Source organism: Semicossyphus pulcher, unplaced genomic scaffold, assembly GCF_022749685.1.
Source record: "Semicossyphus pulcher isolate SPU_LCO1_2020_fin unplaced genomic scaffold, fSemPul1.0.p SCAF_7, whole genome shotgun sequence".
In the NCBI taxonomy this organism is placed as follows: domain Eukaryota; kingdom Metazoa; phylum Chordata; class Actinopteri; order Labriformes; family Labridae; genus Semicossyphus; species Semicossyphus pulcher.
In genome coordinates, this window is record NW_027211748.1 from 8,856,655 (window position 1) to 8,878,663 (window position 22,009).

The following is a 22,009-nucleotide window of genomic DNA, read 5'->3' on the forward strand; positions in this document are numbered from 1 at the left end:
AGGGGGGTTAAGGAAAAGGAAGGTGCCAGATAAGCAGACTATTTCATGCAGCAGAATTCATTTCCCAGGGAGGTTATGTGCGCTTTGTTATCGCCAAGCTTTGGTGCACATCTAGATTGTCCCCAGAGGCCGACAGAACACTGGCTGTACGGCTGAGTGGATAGATACTTGAACCTGTCAGCTATGACTATTACACTCCCACACACACACACACATGCTATACACTCCGATCTCCTGCAGACGCCTCGGCTGCGCTCGCCATAGTGTGTGTGCGCTCTGTAAGGGACAGTGTATAGGGTGAGTGATATCACAGTGCTGATGAAGGTGTGCTATTCTCTGTATTTGTGTGTGTTACAGTAAGCGCCGCAGCTTACTTCTGATTCAATCCTTGTCTACGATTCATCATTCTAGCCTGACGTTCAATATCCGTCTGAGTGCCTTTCTCTCCCCGGCTTCCTGTTCTTTTGTTGTTTTTTTTGCCTGCCTCCTAAATCCTTTCTGCTCAATGTGAGATCTGTTTAGTTTGTTTGTTTCTCCCCTCTGTGAAGACCTTCCCCTAGTCAGCAGAGGAAAGTCTCAAAGCACTCTATTATCCCGAGGACTCAAGGATTATGCCACCATGGGGGCTGGTGTTAATATAAATGTGTATATTTGTCCGTGCTGTGTGTGCTGAGCCGTGCTTTAGAAATAAATATCTCTGTCATTCATAAATCTGCATCCTTTTATACCAGCAGGATCAGATATTATCGCTGGGTATGAGACGCACATTCTCCTTGGGTATAATTAAGTTGTCCACTCGATGGTCGATGCTCTCGTCTCTGGTTTATTTCATTAGACTCTTAGTCTAACATTATGTGTTTACATTATGTGGTCGCTCCCGTTTTGTTGGCTGCTTTCAGTTCAGTTTACTGTAGTTTCTTATTCTTTCCTTTCTCATCCTTATCTCCAATCCTTTCGCATAAACTTCCCCCTCTCTTGCTTTTTTTTTTTTTTTCAACCCTCGTTCTCGTGGGTCTCTCCTAAACTCTTTGCCAATTCCTTGCCCCTCTTGTCCAATCAGAGCCCTCCGCCGCACCCGAGGGTGTGTCCTGCGAGAGTGCCAGCTCCACCTCGCTGAGAGTAGGTTGGAGGCCGCCTCCGGTGGAGGGCCTGAATGGCGAGTTGGCAGGTTATGAGCTGAGATACCAGAGAGTTTCTGGGGCAGGAGGAGGCGCAGGTGGGCATGGCCAGGAGGTGAAGGGCCTTCCTGTCCCGGCCCAGCAGGGGCAGACAGTGTTAGAGAGGCTGGAGAAGTGGAGCTGGTACAACGTCACGGTGGCAGCTACGACCACAGAGGGGACCGGACCCGCCAGCCCGGCTGCCCTCTGCAGAACTGATGAAGACGGTGAGAGCGAGAGCCGTAGATCAGACTGAAACAGTATTGATTGTTTAGTTGATTATTTACTGGCTGGACTGTTGGTCACTTAATTAATTCTGCCTATGTGTGTGTGTGTGTGTCTTTAGTTCCTGGAGCTGCCCCTCGTCAAGTGGACGTCCAACAGCTCAACTCCTCGGCCCTCCGCGTCACCTGGAGGTCGGTGTTGCCTCGGTTAAGGCAAGGCCAGGTCCGGGGCTACCAGGTGCACTTCGCCCGAGCAGAGAGCGGTGAATCACGAACCCTTCCCCGCATCAAAGACCTCTTGTTGGACGAGGCTCAGGTGACATGAAAGCAGAGCATTTAAAATGATTCAAAAGCGTTCATTTATTTATCATTAAACACCATCTCTCTCTCCCTTTGTCCTTTGACTCACTCTCATCTGTCTCGGCTGCCTGCCGGGTGTGTCTCTGTCTGTGGGATAAGATGGAGGAGGATGACTCAACCCAATATGTGAGTGCAGCCTACCCATCCTCTTCTCATTATAAATGAAGCAACTATTAATAAATGCAGCACAATGCATATATTACACAGGGACAGTTATGAAAACCTCATTAGTTTGGCCACCAGAGATTCAGTGGCCTCTGATATATGTTGCTTTTAGATAATTTGTCCCTGATGCTTAACGGTAAAGAAACAGAATCTGTATAATGTCTCCTATTTAAAGCACTGAGTCAACAGTGTTATGTGTTTGTCTTCACAGGAGCTAATTTTGGGGGGTCTGAGAGCAGAAACTCTGTACTCCGTCTCAGTGGCGGCGTACACCACCAAAGGGGATGGAGCGCACAGCAAAGCCAAGCTGGTGCAGACCCAGGGGATCTGTAAGCATATGCCAAGTATACAGTTCAGTGCACTGGATTTAGTAACATACTCATGAATTGATCTTATAGTAAACTGCACCAGAAGCTAGCAGTAAATAAACGGCCAAATCAATTCTAATTCTTGTCAAGATTTACATGATATATGGTTTTTATATATATTTCTATTGATTTTCTGCCGCCCACACTGTCGTTTGCAGTACCCGGCCCCCCCTCCCTTTGGCTGCGTCCAGGATTCGGCCCGTCATTGGTGGTGCGGTGGTCTCCCCCGCTGGAGTGCTCTGACTCAGGCTCTGATAGCCGGGGGGCCCCGGTGGAAATCCAGGGCTACCGCCTACAGTTTGGCCTGAAGAATTCCTCTTTAGACGCCGCAGTGGATTTCACCAGCCGTGAGAGAAACTTCACTGTCAGTAACCTCTCCCAGGGCTCCTCTTACGTCTTTGTCCTTTCCGCCAAGAGCCGAGCAGGCTACGGAGATGAAGTGCAGCAGGAAGTAACGATTCCCGTGTTTCCACCCTTGGGATACCCCAAATTATCCAACTACGTTAATGTCACTTGCTGCTCCATCGAGTTTTCCTGGCATCCCCCGCACCCAGAGGACTGCAACGGTGTCCTCACAGAGTACACTATCGCTTACAAAGAAGCTCCGGGCCCCAATCCCTCTAGCGACCCTGGCCTTTATTTCCTACCCACCCCCACTTCTCCCCCGTGGCTTATCGTGATACCAGCGAGCGAATCCAGCTACACCATCCTGGGCCTCAATCACAGCACGGCCTACGAGGTGCAGCTCAGAGCCCACAACGAGGCCGGGCCAGGCCCCTTCAGCCCACCTCTGGTGAGCCAAACCCTGGCCTTTGAAACAGGTAGGGCTGGCCTCAGGCCTCAGGAAACCCCTTCACCTTCTAAGCACTGGTTCAGCTTCACATCTCTGCTCCCCTTAATGTGGATTTCACTCCAAAACACTAAACTCAATGAAGTGTGGGCCAGTTCTTACAGGTCCAAATTTCACCTGTGCACCTAAGAGAGGCTGAGAACCGCAAAGTCCAGGGGACCACGACTACTCCCCCCAATCTCCTCCACTCACTCACTTATACCTTCATCACCTCCCCTTCACCACCAGTGGGAGCAGGCTGAATGTTAATGGATGTTTGCTTCAAGAGCACTGCTTATCACACACCCTCAGGTAAAAGTCAATACAAGGCTTGGATATACAGTATCTAACACACGAGGTAAGTCTTCAGTCTGAGTTCAAGTGAAATCGGGCGTCCGCTGCTGTATCTGCAGGTAAGCTGTTTTAATCTGATAGACCTCCACTTCCACCTCTTCTAAAGCCTTTGCTGACATGCTGAAGTCTGAGTCTAAAGAACACAACCTAACACTCTGAGAATGTGGCATGTCACATTCCTGCAGCCGGTCTGTCTGTCTTATTTGTTCTTATTACTCTTGCCATCCACTCTCCTCATCACCTGCCCATCCTCCTAACCGTCATGGATTCTTCCCCCAGTAACACATCTGACTGACGTGTCTTCCAGTTTTACAGGGTAGCATTGGGAAATGAGAGGAGCAGCTGGTCGGAATAAAAATGCTTCACCATGAGTGACACTTCTTCTTTTCTTTGCTTGGTTTTCAGACGTGCCGAGGAATTTTTCAGTCAATCTGGCCACAAAGACCAGCGTGCTGCTGACCTGGGAGTTTCCAGAGAGCAGCAACCCCTATCGCTTCACCGTATGTCCATCTGCTGATGCTTGTACTGTACATGTGCATAATACAACTTATTATGTAAAATCATTATCCGGGTGCTTTTCATTATCATACCTTACATTAGCATAAGGTACTGAATTTCTAGCCTGTGTGGCCACAACCTCAATTATAATCCCAACCGTGACTATGTTAACCTTTCATCACCCACGGCTCCTCCTGTGGGAGGCTGGCTTTATCTAGAATTTCATTACACAGTTGTATAAAAAGTTACATGAAAATTAACATTTGCTGTTACTTAGCATAGCGTGCCAACCAGTGAATGTATATATAGATGGACAACACGTCTCCATCTGCTCTCATTGTACAAAATTGAAGCCAAAATAGCCCCTGTGACAGGCGCTGCCATCTTGCACTGGTGACGTCATTTTGAGCCAGAGCTGCGCAGTAGAGATCGGCGGGTGGAGCCGCTGTAGCCACTTAAGCTAACCAAAACACACACTTAAATTAGCACACTTAAAGAAAACCGCAAAAATCCTGCACAACGGCGTGTTTAACAGCTTCTTGTGTTGGTCTGAAGCAGACGTTCACAGATATAGAAACTTCAATGACTGTAGTGATTGTTTTAGTTATGTTTCCTGTTGTCGTCCGGAACAGACAGAGCTGTCAATCATCCTTTTTACAGCATCAAATAACTAATAAAAAATAAACTTGTCAGAAAAATAAACACTTGGACGTAAATCAGCATGATAAGAACTAACTATAATGACAGAAACCATGTTTGAGAAACATTTATTTGGCGTGTATTTTGATTTTATAGTTTGACCCATGTCCCATATGTTAACATGGAGGAGGCGGGCTTTATGACCTATACTGCAGCCAGTCAGCAGGGGGCGATAGAGATGTTTTGGCTCCAATGCTGTGCACATCTCACTCCCATTACAGTAGGATCAATACATTAAAAACAATAGAAACCAACACAATCCACATGTAAGAGTACATGCCTGTGAAAAGACCACAAACATGTATTGCATGTAACCAGTATTGCAGAGATCCATGTAAAAGAATATAGGAATACAAATATAGGAACATCCTGATGCTTGATTGCACGATCTACAATCCTTATAACCTCAGGAAGCATTTAGAATTTTGATCGACGTGGGCACACATTTTTTAAATGGTTTATTTTGCATTTGGGGACTTTGTATGTTAATTAGTGAGCTTTGGAAGTAATAGTAGACAGATTTTGTTAACTTTGGACAGAGCCAGGAAAGCTATTTCCCCCAGTTTCGAGTCTTTGTTTTAAGCTAATTTACCTGGCTGCTGGTGTTCATTCACTTCATAATCACCGTACAGACATTCTCTGGTGCTATCAGGCAACCTTCTGCAAGGAACTGAATAAGCATATTTCCCCAAAAAGTTTAGTTTTTCTTTCAAAAAGGTGATAACTGAGGCAGTATGGTCGCCAATATTGTCATAATATCTTAAAAGCTTCATCTCAAACTTAATTTTCTTGGTCCAATGATAAAAAAGTTGTTTTAATTTATTTAGAAGGGAGTAGTGTGCTTTAATGTAGAATAGGATATCATCAGCATACTGAATATGAATAATCTTTGCTTTCCACCTCCCGTCCTCTAGGTGGAGTATAACCGACAGAAGATGGAGGTGGACGCCCGTCTGAGAAAGGCCGTCATCCCAAACCTTCAGGCTGACACCAGCTACGACTTCAAGATCACAGCTCCGGAGGGCAACATGGGAGGCCTCCGCCACCGCATATCCGCCAAGACCTCCCCACCCATCACCATCCGCCGCCCTGAGATCGACCATACCCGTGACACCGAGACCACGGTCACCATAATCCTGCCGTCGCTGGAGAGTCGCTCTCCAGTCAAGTAAGATAAAAAAGAGAGAGTTTCAGACTTAGTGTTACAATCTGGCAAAGAAACATCAGAGCACAAGTTGTTTTTCCTCCTTTGCTTCGACAGGAATGTTTATGTTGTTGTGGTTCCGCTGAGGAGAGCCCGCGGCGTCATCAGACACCTCAAGAGCCCAGATGAAATGGACCTAGAGGAGGTGAGAACCACAACAATGACAGCACCCACAGATGTCTGTGCCTGAAAGGAGGAAAGGACTTCCACACACACACACACACACACACACACACACACACACACACACACAATCCCATCGCTAAGAACTCCTGGCAACGCCAGCCCTTTTATAATTTAATATCTGTGTTTAAACATTAGTCATAGATACTGGAACGCCTCATTTCTCTTCTGTCTGTCTTCCCTCTGTCCCTCTCTGCTTTTCACCCCTCTCTGACTCTCAGCTGTTAAAAGACATCAGTCAAAAGCAGAGGGATTCTCGGCAGCAGAAGCAGGTGGACCTGCGCCGGGCTTACATCACCGCCCGTTTCACACCTGCCACTCTACCTGCCTTCTTCACCCTGGGAGACCAGCTGGACTACGGTGGCTTTGAGAACCGAGCTCTGGACCCGGGGCAGGAGTACGTCTTCTTCATCCTGGCTGAGCTCAACTCCACCACCGGGGTACGAAAGCCACCGTGTCAAATCACTTTTACTTCCATGTTTATAACCACTCCCTCGTTCCCTCGCTGCCCGTGTTTCCCTCCTTCAGGCTGTCACTATACATCGTAATCAATATGGCCTCACTGCTAAAACAATAAAAAGCACGTCAGTCAAAGTGTTGTAAGCAAAAGGCAATAACCTTCTCGTACTTCCATCAGCGCTGCTAATAAAGAGCGAGTGTGCAACTGTGGCAGCGGAAGAGATATTGCCTTGTGCGCTGCTTGTTTATGTATGTTGAGCTGAATTGGAATAGATATACAACTTTAATTAGGATAGATTTTATTTTTTCATTACATGTTTTTTATTAGGAACACTTGTAGCCCAAGGGTGCTCTTCAGAAGTCCTTCAGAAGTAATAAAAAGGCACTTTATTTAGTTTATTGTCACCATAAAACACGCATGATGTCAGTGAGCCCGGGTACATGCTGGTTGTGGGCTGTAATGCTGAAGCTGATCAGCTCTGATCTCACGAGTGCAGCTTGGTTACAATTACAGGAATGCCCTTTAATCCAATTCAACAAGTCAAACACCTGTTGGTTTTACACACAGGCCGGGGATGTACTTGCTTTTTAACCTTGCATTCACGTACACAACCGTCTGCGTCATGAGCGTAATTGTTCACGTACTTGTCTTTGCACTTAACATGTTTCTAGATGATACCTATAGAGGGCGCACCAGAGAGCTCAGGCCCTATGCATTTGTATGTGCTATTGTGTGTGCGGGATGTAAACATCAGACATGCCGACACTCGGGGAGGCTACTGTTATGTTAATTTTGAGATCAGGGTGCAAAAAGCGACAGCTGTCGTGTGTTCGGTGGACAGAACACAATTGGGGTTAGCTAACTCTGACCCTCTTGGCACCGTGCCAACATTTTCCTCCGTGCATGGACGTAACGGTCCTGGACTTGTTTCCATTTAGTTTTGCAGGTTTCCACGTCGACTGCTGTAATCTCTATTTACAGATTCTGAATCTGTAGGCAGGGACTTGGAATTTAGGGACGGCAAGTGCTCTTGTCTCCGTTTGTACTACGCTTGTACTCTGAGTAGTATTGACCAATCTCTCACCAGTAGAACAAAAATTCAACTTGAGACAAAGTCCCTGACCATGTGTCACGAAAGCCGCTCAGCGCTCAGATTTCCTGACTTCCTGACTTCCTCGAATGCATCCGAAATGATCAATTCGACCTCCGTTAAACAAACGAGCATTATAAAGTAGTTTTCTTCTCCTCTTGAGGACAGACCTGACAAAGCTTCACTTTTACCTTTTACTAATCTGCATCATGATGTTGTCATTTCGGCAAATTTAAGACCCGTTAATTAAAGTAAACCACAAGAAAAAAGAGTTATTTCTGTAAACAAGGCGACATGTGGAAAAGGAAGACTTGACTGGTTTAAAAAGTCATTTATCGCTAACCGCTGGCTAAACCTGACACGCCCGACATGTTCATCGGTGTCCCCAGAGGCTATATCGTTGTCTGACTATAGCCGATGGGATCCGAGATTGTACCTGCTGCTGTGTTGACCCTGTCACATCCCCTCTGCCTCTACACTGCCCCTACCGTCCATGTGCATACTGCCTCTCGTGCTTTTGAGGACGCGCACAACTGACGCTCAAAACAGACGCAGGAAACGCATGTCAGCCATCATGCACACGCGAACGCTTAGTTAACAGCAAGTATATCTCGGCTTTAGTGTCTTGTTCTTTTGTTGTTTTGTCCATGAGATAAAAAAAACCTAAAAATAAAAACAACTTTCTGATGGTTTCTATCCATCTCTAAACCATAAAAACAAACACATTATTTTTCTGACTATGTTCTTGTATGTTTGTTTACAGAAAATGTACGTGGCCAGCCCCTACACAGACCCCGTGATCGCCCCAGATTCAGACCCCCAGCCCCTGGACGCAGGCGATGGTCTGATCTGGGTGGTCGGTCCGGTCCTGGCTGTGGTCTTCATCATCTGCATCGTGATCGCTATCCTGCTCTACAAAAAGTGAGTGGGACGGTTAAACTCTGTGACAAATAATGTCAGCTTCTATTAAAACTGTAGAGGGAAAAGGTGGGCTTTAATTTGTGTTTAACTTAATGTTGGTGATTCCAATGGAAAGACAAACAATGAACACATCAGTACATCGAGTAACGCTCGTACTCCAGTTCATCTTACTGAAGGTGTGAAAACTGGTCACAAATGAAACCTTTCATTTTTAAAATAGATTAGTTACTTCCCCTTCAGATGCTGGGCACTGTAGTTTTTGGCGAGAGTTATTCAAACTGGAGTAAACAGCATTTGTCGGGGACTATTTTCAGAGGTGGATAAAACATATTTGATGTTCTGGTGAGTATTTATAGCAGCAGGATGGTTTATGTGGGATTGAGTCAAAGTAAACTGCAGCGTCTATGTTCATGTTAATGAAGGAACATGTCACAGACAACAGAAAGTCTCACTGGTGTGTTTTAAATAGCTTTTTAAACAGTGACAGATGAGTGAGCGATGTCAGGCTTTGGCGAAACAAACAACACTTGAGAAGTCCTGTAGGATACATTATCAGTTTTGTTCTCTAAATATTGAATATTTTCAGCCCGTGTTTTTTTTTAGAACGACATAAAGTTTCTGTGTCTCCTGCTCTTTCAGCAGCTCCCACTCAAGTTCCCCGTTTCGGGATTGTTTCATTTCCAGCCGCTCTCCCACAATGCTCCACTTTTAGTCGGATATTCATCAAATTTGTTCCAATTTAGGAGTTAGTTCTCCCCTCAGACAGCCATGAAACAGCCTGACCCTGCTGTAAGCCTGTGATATCTGCTGCAAGCCATCAAGCTTTGGAATACTAATGCAAAATATTGATTTACCTCTCTAACAATCTGTCTGTTTCCTTCCTTTTCTTCCCCTAATTATTCCTTCCCTGCTCCCGGTTCACTGGAAGCAGCAAGCCCGACAGGTGAGATTAAAGCAATGTCGAGCTCTTTGTCTGTTTTAACCGGCAGCAATTACAGATGATAACAGATGCTGCGCTGAGATGTCGTATTAAGCTATAAAACACTATATCTGTTAATGTGCTGTTTACTACTCTCAAGTAGCCATGTTAATGATGTGTCAGTAGTGAGTCTGCTTTTCTCCTCTGCTTGTTTGCATGTGCTAATTGCTCTTTTGACTCACTGGTGTTCGAGCAGCAAGCGCAAGGACTCTGAACCGGGAACCAAGAGCCTTCTGAGCAACGCTGAGATGATGGCCCATCACCCAACCGACCCCGTGGAGATGAGGCGCATCAACTTCCAGACTCCCGGTGAGACGCGCGAACCCGCACAGGCCCCCCAGACACGCACACTTTGTATTTGCATGATAAAGTCCACTTCCGATCGCAGGTGATTTGAAGCTGAAATATTCATGCGGCTAATTTTAACTCCGGTGAGATTATGCAGACGAGATTGTGAGAGCACTCCTCCGCACTGCAACAAACATGTACCTGGCAGCTTCCAGCCGTTTCTAAGGAGTCAAAATGGCCGCCGCCCAGGTAGTACAGTCAGTGCTTAGTCACGGATGAGTCATAACGGTGTGACAAAATCCCATCATCTCCGCTCGCCCACATTCCACATGCCACATGCCAGGGAGCAGACAGCACATCAGAGCAGACAGGAATGACGGCTATCCGTCTTATCGCTCTCAATCGGGGTTTAGCGGTCAAACTGCTCTATCAGAAGGTGAGCTGTGGGTTAACTGTGATCATTTGCAAAGGAATCGACTCCGTCCTCAGCAGCATAACCAACTAAAAAAGCCCACTGTGAAGTAACTACATAGATTTTGCCGCCTCCCCACCCCCTACCGAGCGAGATCTAACAACACAGCTGCTTTGGTCGAGGCAGCGGGCCGCTGATGCCTCGCTTTCGCTTCTTTCATTAAATTAACAGCGTTGAAACACACACACACACACACACACACACACAGGAAATTAATCCCTGTTCTCAGTTTGTTTTCATGCTCGCAGTTTATAGAAATCCCACGTGGAAAAGGTGGTAAGATGTGTCACCACGTAGAAAGGTTTTCGTCTCTACCTGCCAGGATTTAAAAAGTCAAATATTCTATTTTATTAAACCCACAGATGAAGGTTTGAAGTCTCTTTTTTTTGCATGCTCCTGGAGGCGAAGTAAAACCCACAGATTACAGCTCTTCTCTTCTATCACTTTTTTTTTTTTTGTACTCTCTTGTGGCTGCAACCTTGAAACTCCCACCTCACCCACTTCTCCCCTGAGATTTGTGCTTTTGAGATCTTTGGCAAAGATGAAATGTATTTCCAGCAGAAGCGGCTCATGCTATGTGAGGTCGTTTGCGGTCGTGACAGGAGTGTTTTGTCGTGATCACTTGTGGGAGCTGCAGTGCCAGTGCTGAAGCAGAACATAAATGTTATTATGAGGCTGCTTTATGTAGCTGTGGCTGCACAATGGCTCTGCACAGTGCATCGGTTTGTATTACAAATCTACAAACATGGAAAACAATCTGAGCTGGCATTTAATGGATTGTTTATTGACTACATGGCAGCGTTACTTAGATATTTTGATGGAGCTTTTTGCCTTTTTAATGGACAATGGATCGCTCCGGCTTCTCTTTCTCGCTCCAGCTGTGAAAAGAAACGACTGTAGGAGGCAAAGATTGCTTCCTCGGTGTGTGTGTGTGCATGCAGCCCTCCTAATTAGCGTTCTGTCTGTGTTTGTTTTCTCTGAGTCGCTGCTTCTCTGATCACAGAGAAAGCAATTTATCAAAGAAAAAACAATTTACAAACAAACAAGACTCGCCTCACTTTGTTCTTGCACATGGATCAAAATTGATTTTCTGCCTCAGCGTGTTCCTTAATGATATGTGAAGCTCTCTGATTGTGAATATTATCCTCACATCTTTGCATATGAGTGATGTTGACCTGCAGTTATTCAGGTTGTTCAGTTAAACTCGGTGTCACCTTTGACCCCTTTGCAGGAATGATGAGCCATCCTCCGATCCCCATCAGCGAGCTGGCCGAGCACATCGAGCTGCTGAAAGCCAACGACAACCTGAGACTGTCGCAGGAGTACGAGGTGAGACATCATCGTTATGTAATATGAATAAATCTCCTGGTTATTGTTAAGAGACGTTCGGCTTCATAAAGTAGATCTTATTTAACGTTTATATCTCCGTGTGCAGACTGTACGCTCATGATTTATTCAACACTGCAATTTATTGCTGTAACTTGCCCACATTACGCGGCACTCCCTTTCCATTACGCTCAAATGCACTGCTAAACCACCGAGCACGGTTAACGTGTGTGTTTTGCCACCTCTCCTCAGTCCATCGACCCCAGTCAGCAGTTCACCTGGGAGCACTCAAACCTGGAGGTCAACAAGCCCAAAAACCGCTACGCTAACGTCATAGCGTACGACCACACCAGAGTCGTCCTGGCGCCGATAGAAGGTGAGGAAAGAGCGGCGAGTTAAAGAAGATGTTAGATTTTAATGAGAGAGTCTGAGCATGTTTGTGTTCAGAGGGGGTGAACACAAAGAGGGGGGAGGGAGGGAGGGTGGGGAGGGAGGGCTGCATGATGGATGAAATCTGAAATCGCAAATAGTGCTGGAGTCTGCCTGTGTGCAGCGGCATGAGACTGACAAACAGCGCGAGTGCATTCAAGTGCAGCCAGCACTCCTCCAGAGCAACAAGGGGGAGAGGGGATTTGATCTGGAGCTCATGAATTTACACCGACAGAGGCTTGTTTGTTTGTTGTCGTCCACTAGTCATCCGGCAGCTGTCTGTTGGAAGCCGCGGCTGCTGGAGACAAACAGTTCGTTAGGCTGTTTGATGTCGTACATGCAGGTTAATTTATTATGTCGCTTATGCAGATCGCAGTTTAGCAAGAGCCTCACAAGTGTCTCATTTGCAGGTATCCTGGGGAGCGACTACATCAACGCCAACTACATTGACGGCTACAGGAAGCAGAACGCGTACATCGCTACACAGGGCCCGCTGGCGGAGACGTTCGGGGACTTCTGGAGGATGGTGTGGGAGCAGCGGGCCGCGTCTGTCGTCATGATGACCCGGCTGGAGGAGAAATCAAGGGTAGGAACCAGAACCAAACCCATTGTGAACCATTACCCACAATTTACAGTTCACGGGGGACAAATCTGATGATTTTTTCTTTTATGTTTGCAGATAAAGTGTGACCAGTACTGGCCGAGTCGCGGCACAGAGACCTACGGGATGATCCAGGTCACCCTGCTGGACACAATGGAGCTGGCCACTTTCTGTGTCCGCACCCTTTCCCTGCATAAGGTAAATTATAGCGTTATTTTCCTCTCTTCAACCCCTTGACTCACCGCTCTGCCCTTTCCTCAGTCACATCCATCTGAAACTGCTTTCATCTCTCGAGTTTACAGGAACCAGGAGCGGGCAGGGTAATCGTAAATTTCCTCCGTCACTGAATGAGCCGAGCATGTGGACACACGGAGGAGAATAGATTAGTCTGGCCTTCATGCAGTGTTCAAACCAGGCCAGCCTCCCTGTGTCGGGCGCTGAGATTTGATCGCTGTTGGAAGCACAGCACTTTCGTATAGCAAAGGGCTAATCTAGGACCGTCAGACTAGCGTGTCTCTGTGGCCTACTTACAAACACAGAAACTAGGCCAACTGTAGCTTCCAAGAGTACCAACGCTTCTCCAAAATGTTGTTGATGTGTTTTGAAATGTCAAGTTGGGAGAGACATCATAAAGTAGAGAATAAGGGACATGAAATATTCAACAATGCTGGTTATCGCTTTGATTTGTGTTTAGAGGAGGAATTTTTAACGTTAAATATTCTGAAATAATACATCTAATAAAGACGAATATACATGATTTTTGCAGTTAAAAGCTTCTTGGACATTCAGTATGAAGGTTGTTGCTCCTTTGACTGGCAGTAATTAAGATGTAGTCATGACAAATGGAAATATATGTGAGAAACTGCACTCAAACAAACTGGCAAACGTGTCAGTTCCCTCTAACCACTTAATAGGTTTTGAGTTATAATATCCCATAATACAAAGGGTATAAAAAGTCTGTTTTCAGTGATACTAAAGCCACTCTTATTTTATGGTTGTGTCTTATATCAGAGTGGCAGCAGCGAAAGGAGAGAAGTGCGTCAGTTCCAATTTACAGCCTGGCCAGATCATGGTGTGCCGGAGTATCCCACCCCCTTCCTCAACTTCCTCCGCAGGGTCAAAGCCTGCAACCCTCCTGACGCCGGACCTATCATCGCCCACTGCAGGTACAGTACACACACAAGTTTATCTAAAGGGGATAGTTTGACTCTGGCTTCGGTCAGAGAAAATAAAACATGCTTACCTGCACATCTCAAGCTACCAAAAGTACTTTCTATCTTCAAAGTTTGATTTGATGACTGTATATATAGATGGACGACGCGTCTCCATCTGCTCTTATTGTACCGAATTGAAGCCAAAATGAACACTTGGACATAAATCAGCATGATAAGAACTATAATGACAGAAACCATGTTTGAGAAACATTTATTTGACGTGTATTTTGATTTTATAGTTTGACTCATGTCCCATCTGTTGACATGGAGGAGGCGGGCTTTATGACCTATACTGCAGACAGTCAGCAGGGGGCGCTCCAAATGTTTTGGCTTCACTTTTAGGGAGCTGTCATGTCGTCCATCTTTTTATACCGTCTATGAGTTTCATCGGTACAAAAACCAAAGTGTAAAAACTGTAGGGCAGGGGGTATGTAGGGGGCTGTTTCTTGGCTGGGTGCAGTAACTTTCAGAGGCTCCGCACAAGAAATAGTCCAGCAAGTAAGATTTAATTATTACTGAGATACTGTATAACAATTGCTCATTTCTTTTAGAGGAGTTGGTAGGCGTGGATTATGATCTTTCTTTTTCAGTCTTCATGCTAGGCTAAGCTTCTCCTAAAGCTTAACATGTGACAGACAAGAGAGTGGTACTTGAACTAGACCCTTAAATCGAATTACTCCTTTCTCTTAGTGCTGGAGTCGGTCGCACCGGCTGTTTCATCGTCATCGACGCCATGCTGGAGCGCATCCGACACGAGCGCACCGTGGACATCTACGGTCATGTGACCCTGATGCGCTCACAGAGGAACTACATGGTGCAGACGGAGGACCAATACAGCTTCATCCATGAGTCCCTGCTGGAGGCCGTGGCCTGCGGCAACACTGAGGTGGCCGCCAGGAGTCTGTACTCTTACATGCAGAAGCTTTCCAAGGTGGAGAGCGGGGAGCACGTCACCGGCATGGAGCTGGAGTTCAAGGTGAGGAAAAGGGTCGGGTGTACTTACATAAGCTTGCATGTGTCTATGAGTTTACGAGCCGCTCAGCTTCAGATTTGCACCTGAAATAGTTTGACTAGAACGATATTTAAGGGCCTGATGATGTAACATTCATCCAGGAAGAAAATATAAAAGAATTATAAAGTCTAAAAAATTAACAACATTGTGTGTAACAGAGAAAACTACTTTCCTGTCTTGTTCTCATCATCTCACAACCCCTCACATTATTTTGTGGTTCGGAGCCATCAGATGATAAAATATAGTGGCCTTGTACATTAGCTAACCAAGCAAATAATCCTGCATAAACCAGTTCCCTTGCGTGCAAAAGCAGTTGTGGTTCCCTCGATAATTTACTCTGAAGTTTAAAAAAACATGATAACACAACATTCACATTCTCTCTCCATCCAGCGACTGGCGAACACCAAAGCCCACACGTCCCGGTTTGTCACGGCCAACCTGCCTTGCAACAAATTCAAGAACCGACTGGTCAACATCATGCCGTACGAGACCACCCGCGTCTGCCTCCAGCCAATCAGAGGCCTGGAGGGCTCAGACTACATCAACGCCAGCTACATAGACGGATACAGGTAACGTCTTGGTCCCAGCAAACGCTAATATGACCTGAGCCCCTCGTGCTCTTATGATGGCTTGATGAGTGAATGGATCGGATAGGTTTTCACCACAGCGCTCTCACCTGTCACGTCCTGTCAGATCTGTCGTTACTGTATACATGTTCCCGCTATCCGTCTCGATCCGCGGTGAAGGGGTGGTGGAGTGGTTGTACACACATGTTTTGACTGTTCCTCTTCTTGCCTGAAGCCTGACCCCCTTTTCGTTTTGATGCTTGATGGAGGAAAGATGAGAGGAGGTGGCTTCATCGTGCGTGTTTGTGTGTTTGTGTGTGTGCAGGCAGCAGAGAGGCTACATTGCCACCCAGGGTCCACTGGCTGAGACGACGGAGGATTTCTGGAGGATGCTATGGGAGCACAACTCGACTATAGTGGTCATGCTGACTAAACTGAGAGAAATGGGACGGGTAGGGACGAATTCAGTTTACATGCACATGTGAAGTGTTACAAATATCACCAGATTTCAGAGCTGTACACAAGACCTATTTAATCTGAGGACTAAATCAGGGCCTTTAATTGTAACTTAAAACTTCACAAGCTGCTGCTTTAAATAGCTAATGTCACTTCATGTGTCACTACAGTGCCTGATTATGAGAAGATGATCATTCATTAGTAGGCTGTTTAGCCCGTGCCACATGTAGTTCCGTTTTAGTTATGTTTGCTGTTAAACGGGGGTATAATGCTAATTTCAAGCTTCATATTTCACCCTGTGATACCTGTGGAGTAGCTTAGCATCATTTACAATAGAGAAAACTCACACACTGGTGCTCTGTGCAGGCCCTCATACAGCCTTCTGCCAGAAACGACTCAGTCAGCTTTGTCCCTTTAAGAAACCCCGCCCCTACAAGCCCACTTTCTTCTGATTGGAGCGCTCCCAAGCCTTTGTGACATCACAAAGTGAAGCGTGTAGAAAAAACAGTGTGAAACCTGGCGTTCACAGCAGCCTGCAGACTGAGCTGAGAAGCCTGGGGATTACTCCAACATACTTTTACCTACAGATTTGAAACTTCACCCACATTTAGTATGAACATCCAAAATTGTGACATTTTATATGTGTTTTAAAATGCCTTAATATAGACTTATATATGTCTTAAAAATAAAATCAGCATAATACCCCTCTTTAAGCAAAGAATGCATATTTTAATTTAAAAGTTTTAAACCAGTCTATTTATTTTGAGGGTAACTGGAAAAAAACACAAAGCAAGATTGTGTTTCTTTAAATCAACAGCCTACTTCTCTTTTAGCATTAAAAAGCTGCATTGTTAACACATTTCAATTCCTAGCTTTGCAAACATGAAACATCCAGACGGGTGGCTAAAATAAGGGAGTAGTTCTGCTGTACAAAATGTCTTCATACCTTCCTTCTGTCCTGCTCTCCCAGGAGAAGTGTCACCAGTATTGGCCGGCTGAACGCTCGGCCAGGTATCAGTACTTCGTGGTGGACCCCATGGCTGAGTACAACATGCCTCAGTACATCCTGCGGGAGTTCAAAGTTACTGATGCCAGGGTGAGTTCATGGTGTCTGTGTTTAAAGACTAACTCTTTATGTTGTATTCAAACAGCAGTGCAACAGTGCACTCTTTGACTTTTGTGCTCTTTTCCCGATCCATCAGTGCTGTCAGAAAGCAGCAGTGCATCGCATGTCCTATCGACCTGTAGTGTGTGTCGGTTATTGTGTGTTTTGTATGTGAATGTGCACAACACATCAGGTTAGCAGTATTGACAGGCGGACCTGAATTACTCATTCAACCATGCTGTCTCCAGATTACCTTGACGGCATATGTGTGTGTGTGTGTGCGTGTGTGACCGCTCGTGCAAAAGGCCGCTCGTGCACACGTGTGCCAGTCATAGATAACTCCAGTTAAGCCTGTCCTGCACTGACGCCACATTGACAGATGCTATATTGATCTCCATTAAAGGGGGAGTCAGGAAGGCTGAGCAGCGGAGAAAAGATGTAATTGCCTACTGAGTGGCTGACAATAGCAGACGCACTGACGTTACAGCTTGATGTTAACCACAGCCACAGATCCAGGGTCAGATAACAGTAATCATTAGAGGAAAAAAGAGGATATTGCCTGGCAGAGTCTCAGTCTGCAGTCGATACGGCGAGAAGAAGCTCTTTTTGAATAATCACCTCACATAAACAATAACTACACACTGCGGGGATAAACATCAGACACTCTTTCAGATCATAGTATTTTTGTGACGTTGTTTTCATTTTTTCTTCACTCCATTCAGGACGGCCAATCACGGACAGTGCGTCAGTTCCAGTTCACTGATTGGCCGGAGCAAGGTGTGCCCAAATCTGGAGAGGGCTTCATCGATTTCATCGGCCAAGTGCACAAAACTAAGGAGCAGTTTGGCCAGGACGGACCAATCAGCGTTCACTGCAGGTGAGCTGTGGGGATCATCTTAGCACTTCAAATTTAATATTATAGGTATAATATTGAAGATTTTAGCAGTACCTAGCATGGCGATAAACAGCAATTGCGGGAGTCCATGGTTGGCTCCCTTTGTTACAGTTGTAACTCTAGATTTTCCTCGCTGACGGTCGGATTTTCACTTATTTTTGAAGTTGTATCTGTAGTCATCGATCTTTTCTTTGTTTGTTCAGCCATAGTAGACTACTGTTTAATCATAACACTTTCAGAGACTGGAAAAGAAGCTGCTTAGCTCCGCCTACCCTCTCTGGCAGACCAACCACTGCTGGAAAACGCGTCACTAACTGGGTGGTGCTTGAGATTTTTTCAGACACCCAGTCTGTAATAATATTATATACTGCAAATGCAAAGGCTTTCATCAGTGGGCCATAGGCTCAATTACCATTGTGTTACCTCATTCGGAGATAGATAGTGACTTAACAGACATTTATTTAAATGAAAATCTTTGAGATTATTGCTTTAATCAATAAGAACTGCAGTAAGTTGGTCTGAATGTGGCATTGTCTGGCACTTAACATGTTTCCTTTGTGGCTGCAGTGCTGGCGTGGGGCGGACAGGTGTCTTCATCACTCTGAGTATAGTCCTGGAGAGGATGCGTTACGAGGGGGCGGTGGACATCTTCCAGACTGTCAAAATGCTGCGCACACAGAGACCGGCCATGGTGCAGACTGAGGTAGACACTGAACTGCATGTCAGACTTATTTGTTCTTTAGGCAGGGCCGAGACACGCAAGGGAAGCACTGATACACCACGCTAGTGGTACTGCTTGGTTGTGTTGGTTCTGCTTATATTTGGCGGATCAACATTTGATTAAACTGGAGAGATAAGTAAGTAAGATTCCTTCCAAAAAGTCGAAGTTTTTGCTAAAATCGTTGTTTCTTCTGCTGTGATTCCAGTTAAAAAATTAAAAAGGTTAGATCATAGCAATAATATATTTATGTGCCTTCTGTTTCTCTCCCAGGACGAGTACCAGTTCTGCTACCAGGCCGCTCTGGAGTACCTGGGTAGCTTTGACCACTATGCAACGTAAGTGAAGAGACAACCATCCATCTTTCTGCCTCGAGGTCCACAAACAAACCGACGAGAGAAACAGAGAGAAACACGGCCTGAGATTAAACGTGAACATTGAACCTTTCTTTTTTTCCCCGGGAGCGAGGCTCAAAGATGAAATCAACACCAACAAGGACAAAAAGCAACAACAAAAACAGCAACAAGAAAATCTGTGTGTAACAGCAGCCACACTCATCGGGAGGAGCTGGTGGGTGTGGAGACTGTCCATGTGTAATCCATATACTTACCTCAGTGTTCCAGTGTGAAGGACGTATAATACATGTGTGTTGTGGTCAGCTATCTCCAATATGAACCAGTGAAATACAAACGGCTTCTGAACAGGAATTATGATACTATATGTGTATAAAAAACAAAAAAAGGAAAAAAAACAAAAACACAAAGAGCCTGGATATTTGCTGCACCCTAAATGGGCTTTTTATCCTCAACTTTGTATCTATTGGTTTGGTGTACTGAGGGGTTACAAAGTGCAAAGGTGAACATTTCTATGTGTCCGTGAGTCTGTTTCAAAGGTGTCTACTGCTGCCACAGATTATCGTTAAAGCAGATGATTATTAGGTCACGCCTCAGCAGAAGCCTACAGTGCGGACTCACCACCCTGAGGACTGTTGGAGAAGCATGTGGATGCTCATTTACCCGACGCACAGTGCCAAGAGAAACCATACAGAACATGAACTGTGGCCTACGAGGAGAGGCGGCTCCCTCCTTATCCAGCATAACCCAGAGTCAGACTCTTAAAGCGCTGGCTAAGGATCAGTTCGCACTCCCAAACCGCATCCTCAGCCGGCCTCCGAACAGTGATTAGAGCCCGTCCTACCCTCAACTGGGCTGAGATTTGTAGTCCAGTGCATCCTCATTCAACAAAGCGTGCTTGCTATTTGCTGTAGTTCCTTGTTCATCCTCCAGCTCCTCTTGATGTCAGCCCCATTGTGTCAGTTCAGCTTTAGTGGCTTATTGAAAGAGACGCTAATGAAAGATTTGAGCTTCTCTCTTGAATTGAAAACACGTCTCAGCCCATTTCATGATTATTTTGTGTGTTTTTACGGTATGTCTTTGGCTTATGCTGACATATATCTTGTGTTTTAACATGCTGCTTAATGTTCACGCATTGTGTGCTAAACTTTTATTGTCATACAGTATCTTAAACTGAGGATGAAAGCTGTGTCCTGATCCTCCTCTGAAGCTTACCTACTTGAATTGCACCTCTTTGCAGTTAAATCACTCTGATATTTTACTATTTAAAGCGATGACGGATAATGAGAGAAATCCCAAAAACATTCAGCGCGAGTGGTGAATTGCTCACTTTAGCAGTCCTCTCCCTTCACCCAGCTGACCCGCCTCCATTTAAACTCCATTATGAATCTCTCTGCTCCTGAATCACGCTGTACAGAACATCCCAACTTAACCAAATGATGTTTCCCCCTCTTCTGTCCTCTCCTTCAGTACAACTGCACAAGTCCGTGATATCGATATATATCTTTTCTTGATTTGACATATAATCATAATTGGTCCCACGTGGTGATTGAAGAGCACAGCGATATTCCAGTGTATCAGACATCTCGGGCGATTTCACCGATTTTGTACATACAGTCTATCATTGGAGTCCTATACAGTACAGTTACATACGTCTGAGCACAAGATATAACGTGGGATTGGATGTGATGTAGTTCTTATTGTCGCAAAAAAAACGCCTTATTGTTCTCGTTCACTTTGTCATATTTATTTCATATGATTTTTTAAGATATTTATTATTCTATTTTGTTACTTTTTACGTATGTTTTTAATTTATTTATTTGGGATATCTAGCAACTATAACCAATAAGATGTTGTTTACTTGTTTCTTTGGCGAGCCAATGTTAAAGTATGATATTGTCACTGTTTGTTTTTTTAATTTTTAATGGTCAGTTTTGGTGCTTTTTTATTTGCTTTATTATTATAAAGTATGCCCTCTGTGTAGGGTGCTATTTGATACTGATTACTGATGTCCAACTAGTTAGCTAGAGATGTACATTAGAGGCAGACCTAGTTTAAGTTTACAGTGATGCCCTTTTGATGCCCTCCCTCGCTCGACCTGCCTATAGTAACAAGAGTTACAGGTATGATCCACCTAATGGTGACAGGTTAAGGGGCATCAGAGAAGTTAGATATATAGAGCAGAGTTGTTGGTGAAAACCTCAGACGAGCTGTTGGTATTTAGTTTGCTGGAAAGCACATGGTAGCAAGTGTATTTTTTGACAGAGAATGGGTGAACAATCGCCCAGCTACACACACACACACACACACACATACTCAAAGGTTATTGTTGAAATCTCAAATTATTCTGATATGAAATTTATGTGTGGTCCAGAAGTCTTGACAGTGTGTGACATATATAAAAATATGTTATTCCTTCGATTTCTAATGATTATTGTGTCAAGAGAAATATAAAAAGGCACACACATGAAACATAATATGAAATGTGTTGAGGGCCAGCTCTGATGACGCCATCCCCCTCACTTATGTACCTGTTCTTTCCTTTCAAACCATGGATGTAGATATTGTATCTTGACTTTGTATTAAAAGCAGGATGATTGGATATACAGCACAATGAGCTGCTTGGATCCTGTGGCTTTTTTGGTTGTTCACTCCTCGTCCACTAGATGGGACCAAAGTAACTCTAAACTGAAACACAATTTCCTGTCCCTGCACCCATGTTAGACTGACTACACAGCACATAGGATTACACCTAGAAATTGTCTGAAATAATGTTTAACTTTGACCTTTTTTGCAACCAAAGAGCAGAGAGAATTCACAGTTTCCCAGCTGGTTTGGAGCCACGAATTTAAACCTTACGTACAACAGGACAGAGACAGGATTATTTCATGTTATGGACTTAGGGTGGAAATGGAATCAATTCTCATGTTAACACCAGCTGGACATGGTTAAAACACTACATTCACAAAATAACATATCCATGATATTTGGGCTGAACGATACAACTTTAACTGATTAATGTGAGGTGTAGCTTACATTTGTTACACTTTTTATTAAAAAGTGTGAAGTCAGATAGGGGGTAA

The 22,009-nt window shown here is 44.9% G+C and overlaps 1 protein-coding gene across 1 annotated transcript in view; it reads left to right on the forward strand.

Annotated features, from left to right (window-relative positions):
* The window catches only part of LOC138611396 (receptor-type tyrosine-protein phosphatase S-like), an 83,615-nt gene extending 62,072 nt beyond the window's left edge, over positions 1 to 21,543 (forward strand). Inside the window, exons 15-38 of the mRNA XM_069684474.1 lie at positions 1,061 to 1,384; positions 1,504 to 1,697; positions 1,841 to 1,867; positions 2,118 to 2,235; positions 2,433 to 3,095; positions 3,863 to 3,957; positions 5,569 to 5,822; positions 5,916 to 6,003; positions 6,263 to 6,481; positions 8,355 to 8,512; positions 9,441 to 9,455; positions 9,688 to 9,800; positions 11,483 to 11,580; positions 11,830 to 11,953; positions 12,417 to 12,592; positions 12,686 to 12,805; positions 13,619 to 13,773; positions 14,512 to 14,797; positions 15,224 to 15,402; positions 15,725 to 15,851; positions 16,826 to 16,951; positions 17,683 to 17,837; positions 18,423 to 18,558; positions 18,847 to 21,543. Coding sequence (XP_069540575.1) covers positions 1,061 to 1,384; positions 1,504 to 1,697; positions 1,841 to 1,867; positions 2,118 to 2,235; positions 2,433 to 3,095; positions 3,863 to 3,957; positions 5,569 to 5,822; positions 5,916 to 6,003; positions 6,263 to 6,481; positions 8,355 to 8,512; positions 9,441 to 9,455; positions 9,688 to 9,800; positions 11,483 to 11,580; positions 11,830 to 11,953; positions 12,417 to 12,592; positions 12,686 to 12,805; positions 13,619 to 13,773; positions 14,512 to 14,797; positions 15,224 to 15,402; positions 15,725 to 15,851; positions 16,826 to 16,951; positions 17,683 to 17,837; positions 18,423 to 18,558; positions 18,847 to 18,915 — 4,019 coding nt within the window. The 3' untranslated portion in view covers positions 18,916 to 21,543. The remainder of the gene's footprint in view (positions 1 to 1,060; positions 1,385 to 1,503; positions 1,698 to 1,840; positions 1,868 to 2,117; positions 2,236 to 2,432; positions 3,096 to 3,862; positions 3,958 to 5,568; positions 5,823 to 5,915; positions 6,004 to 6,262; positions 6,482 to 8,354; positions 8,513 to 9,440; positions 9,456 to 9,687; positions 9,801 to 11,482; positions 11,581 to 11,829; positions 11,954 to 12,416; positions 12,593 to 12,685; positions 12,806 to 13,618; positions 13,774 to 14,511; positions 14,798 to 15,223; positions 15,403 to 15,724; positions 15,852 to 16,825; positions 16,952 to 17,682; positions 17,838 to 18,422; positions 18,559 to 18,846) is intronic.
* The last annotated feature ends 466 nt before the right edge of the window (positions 21,544 to 22,009 follow it).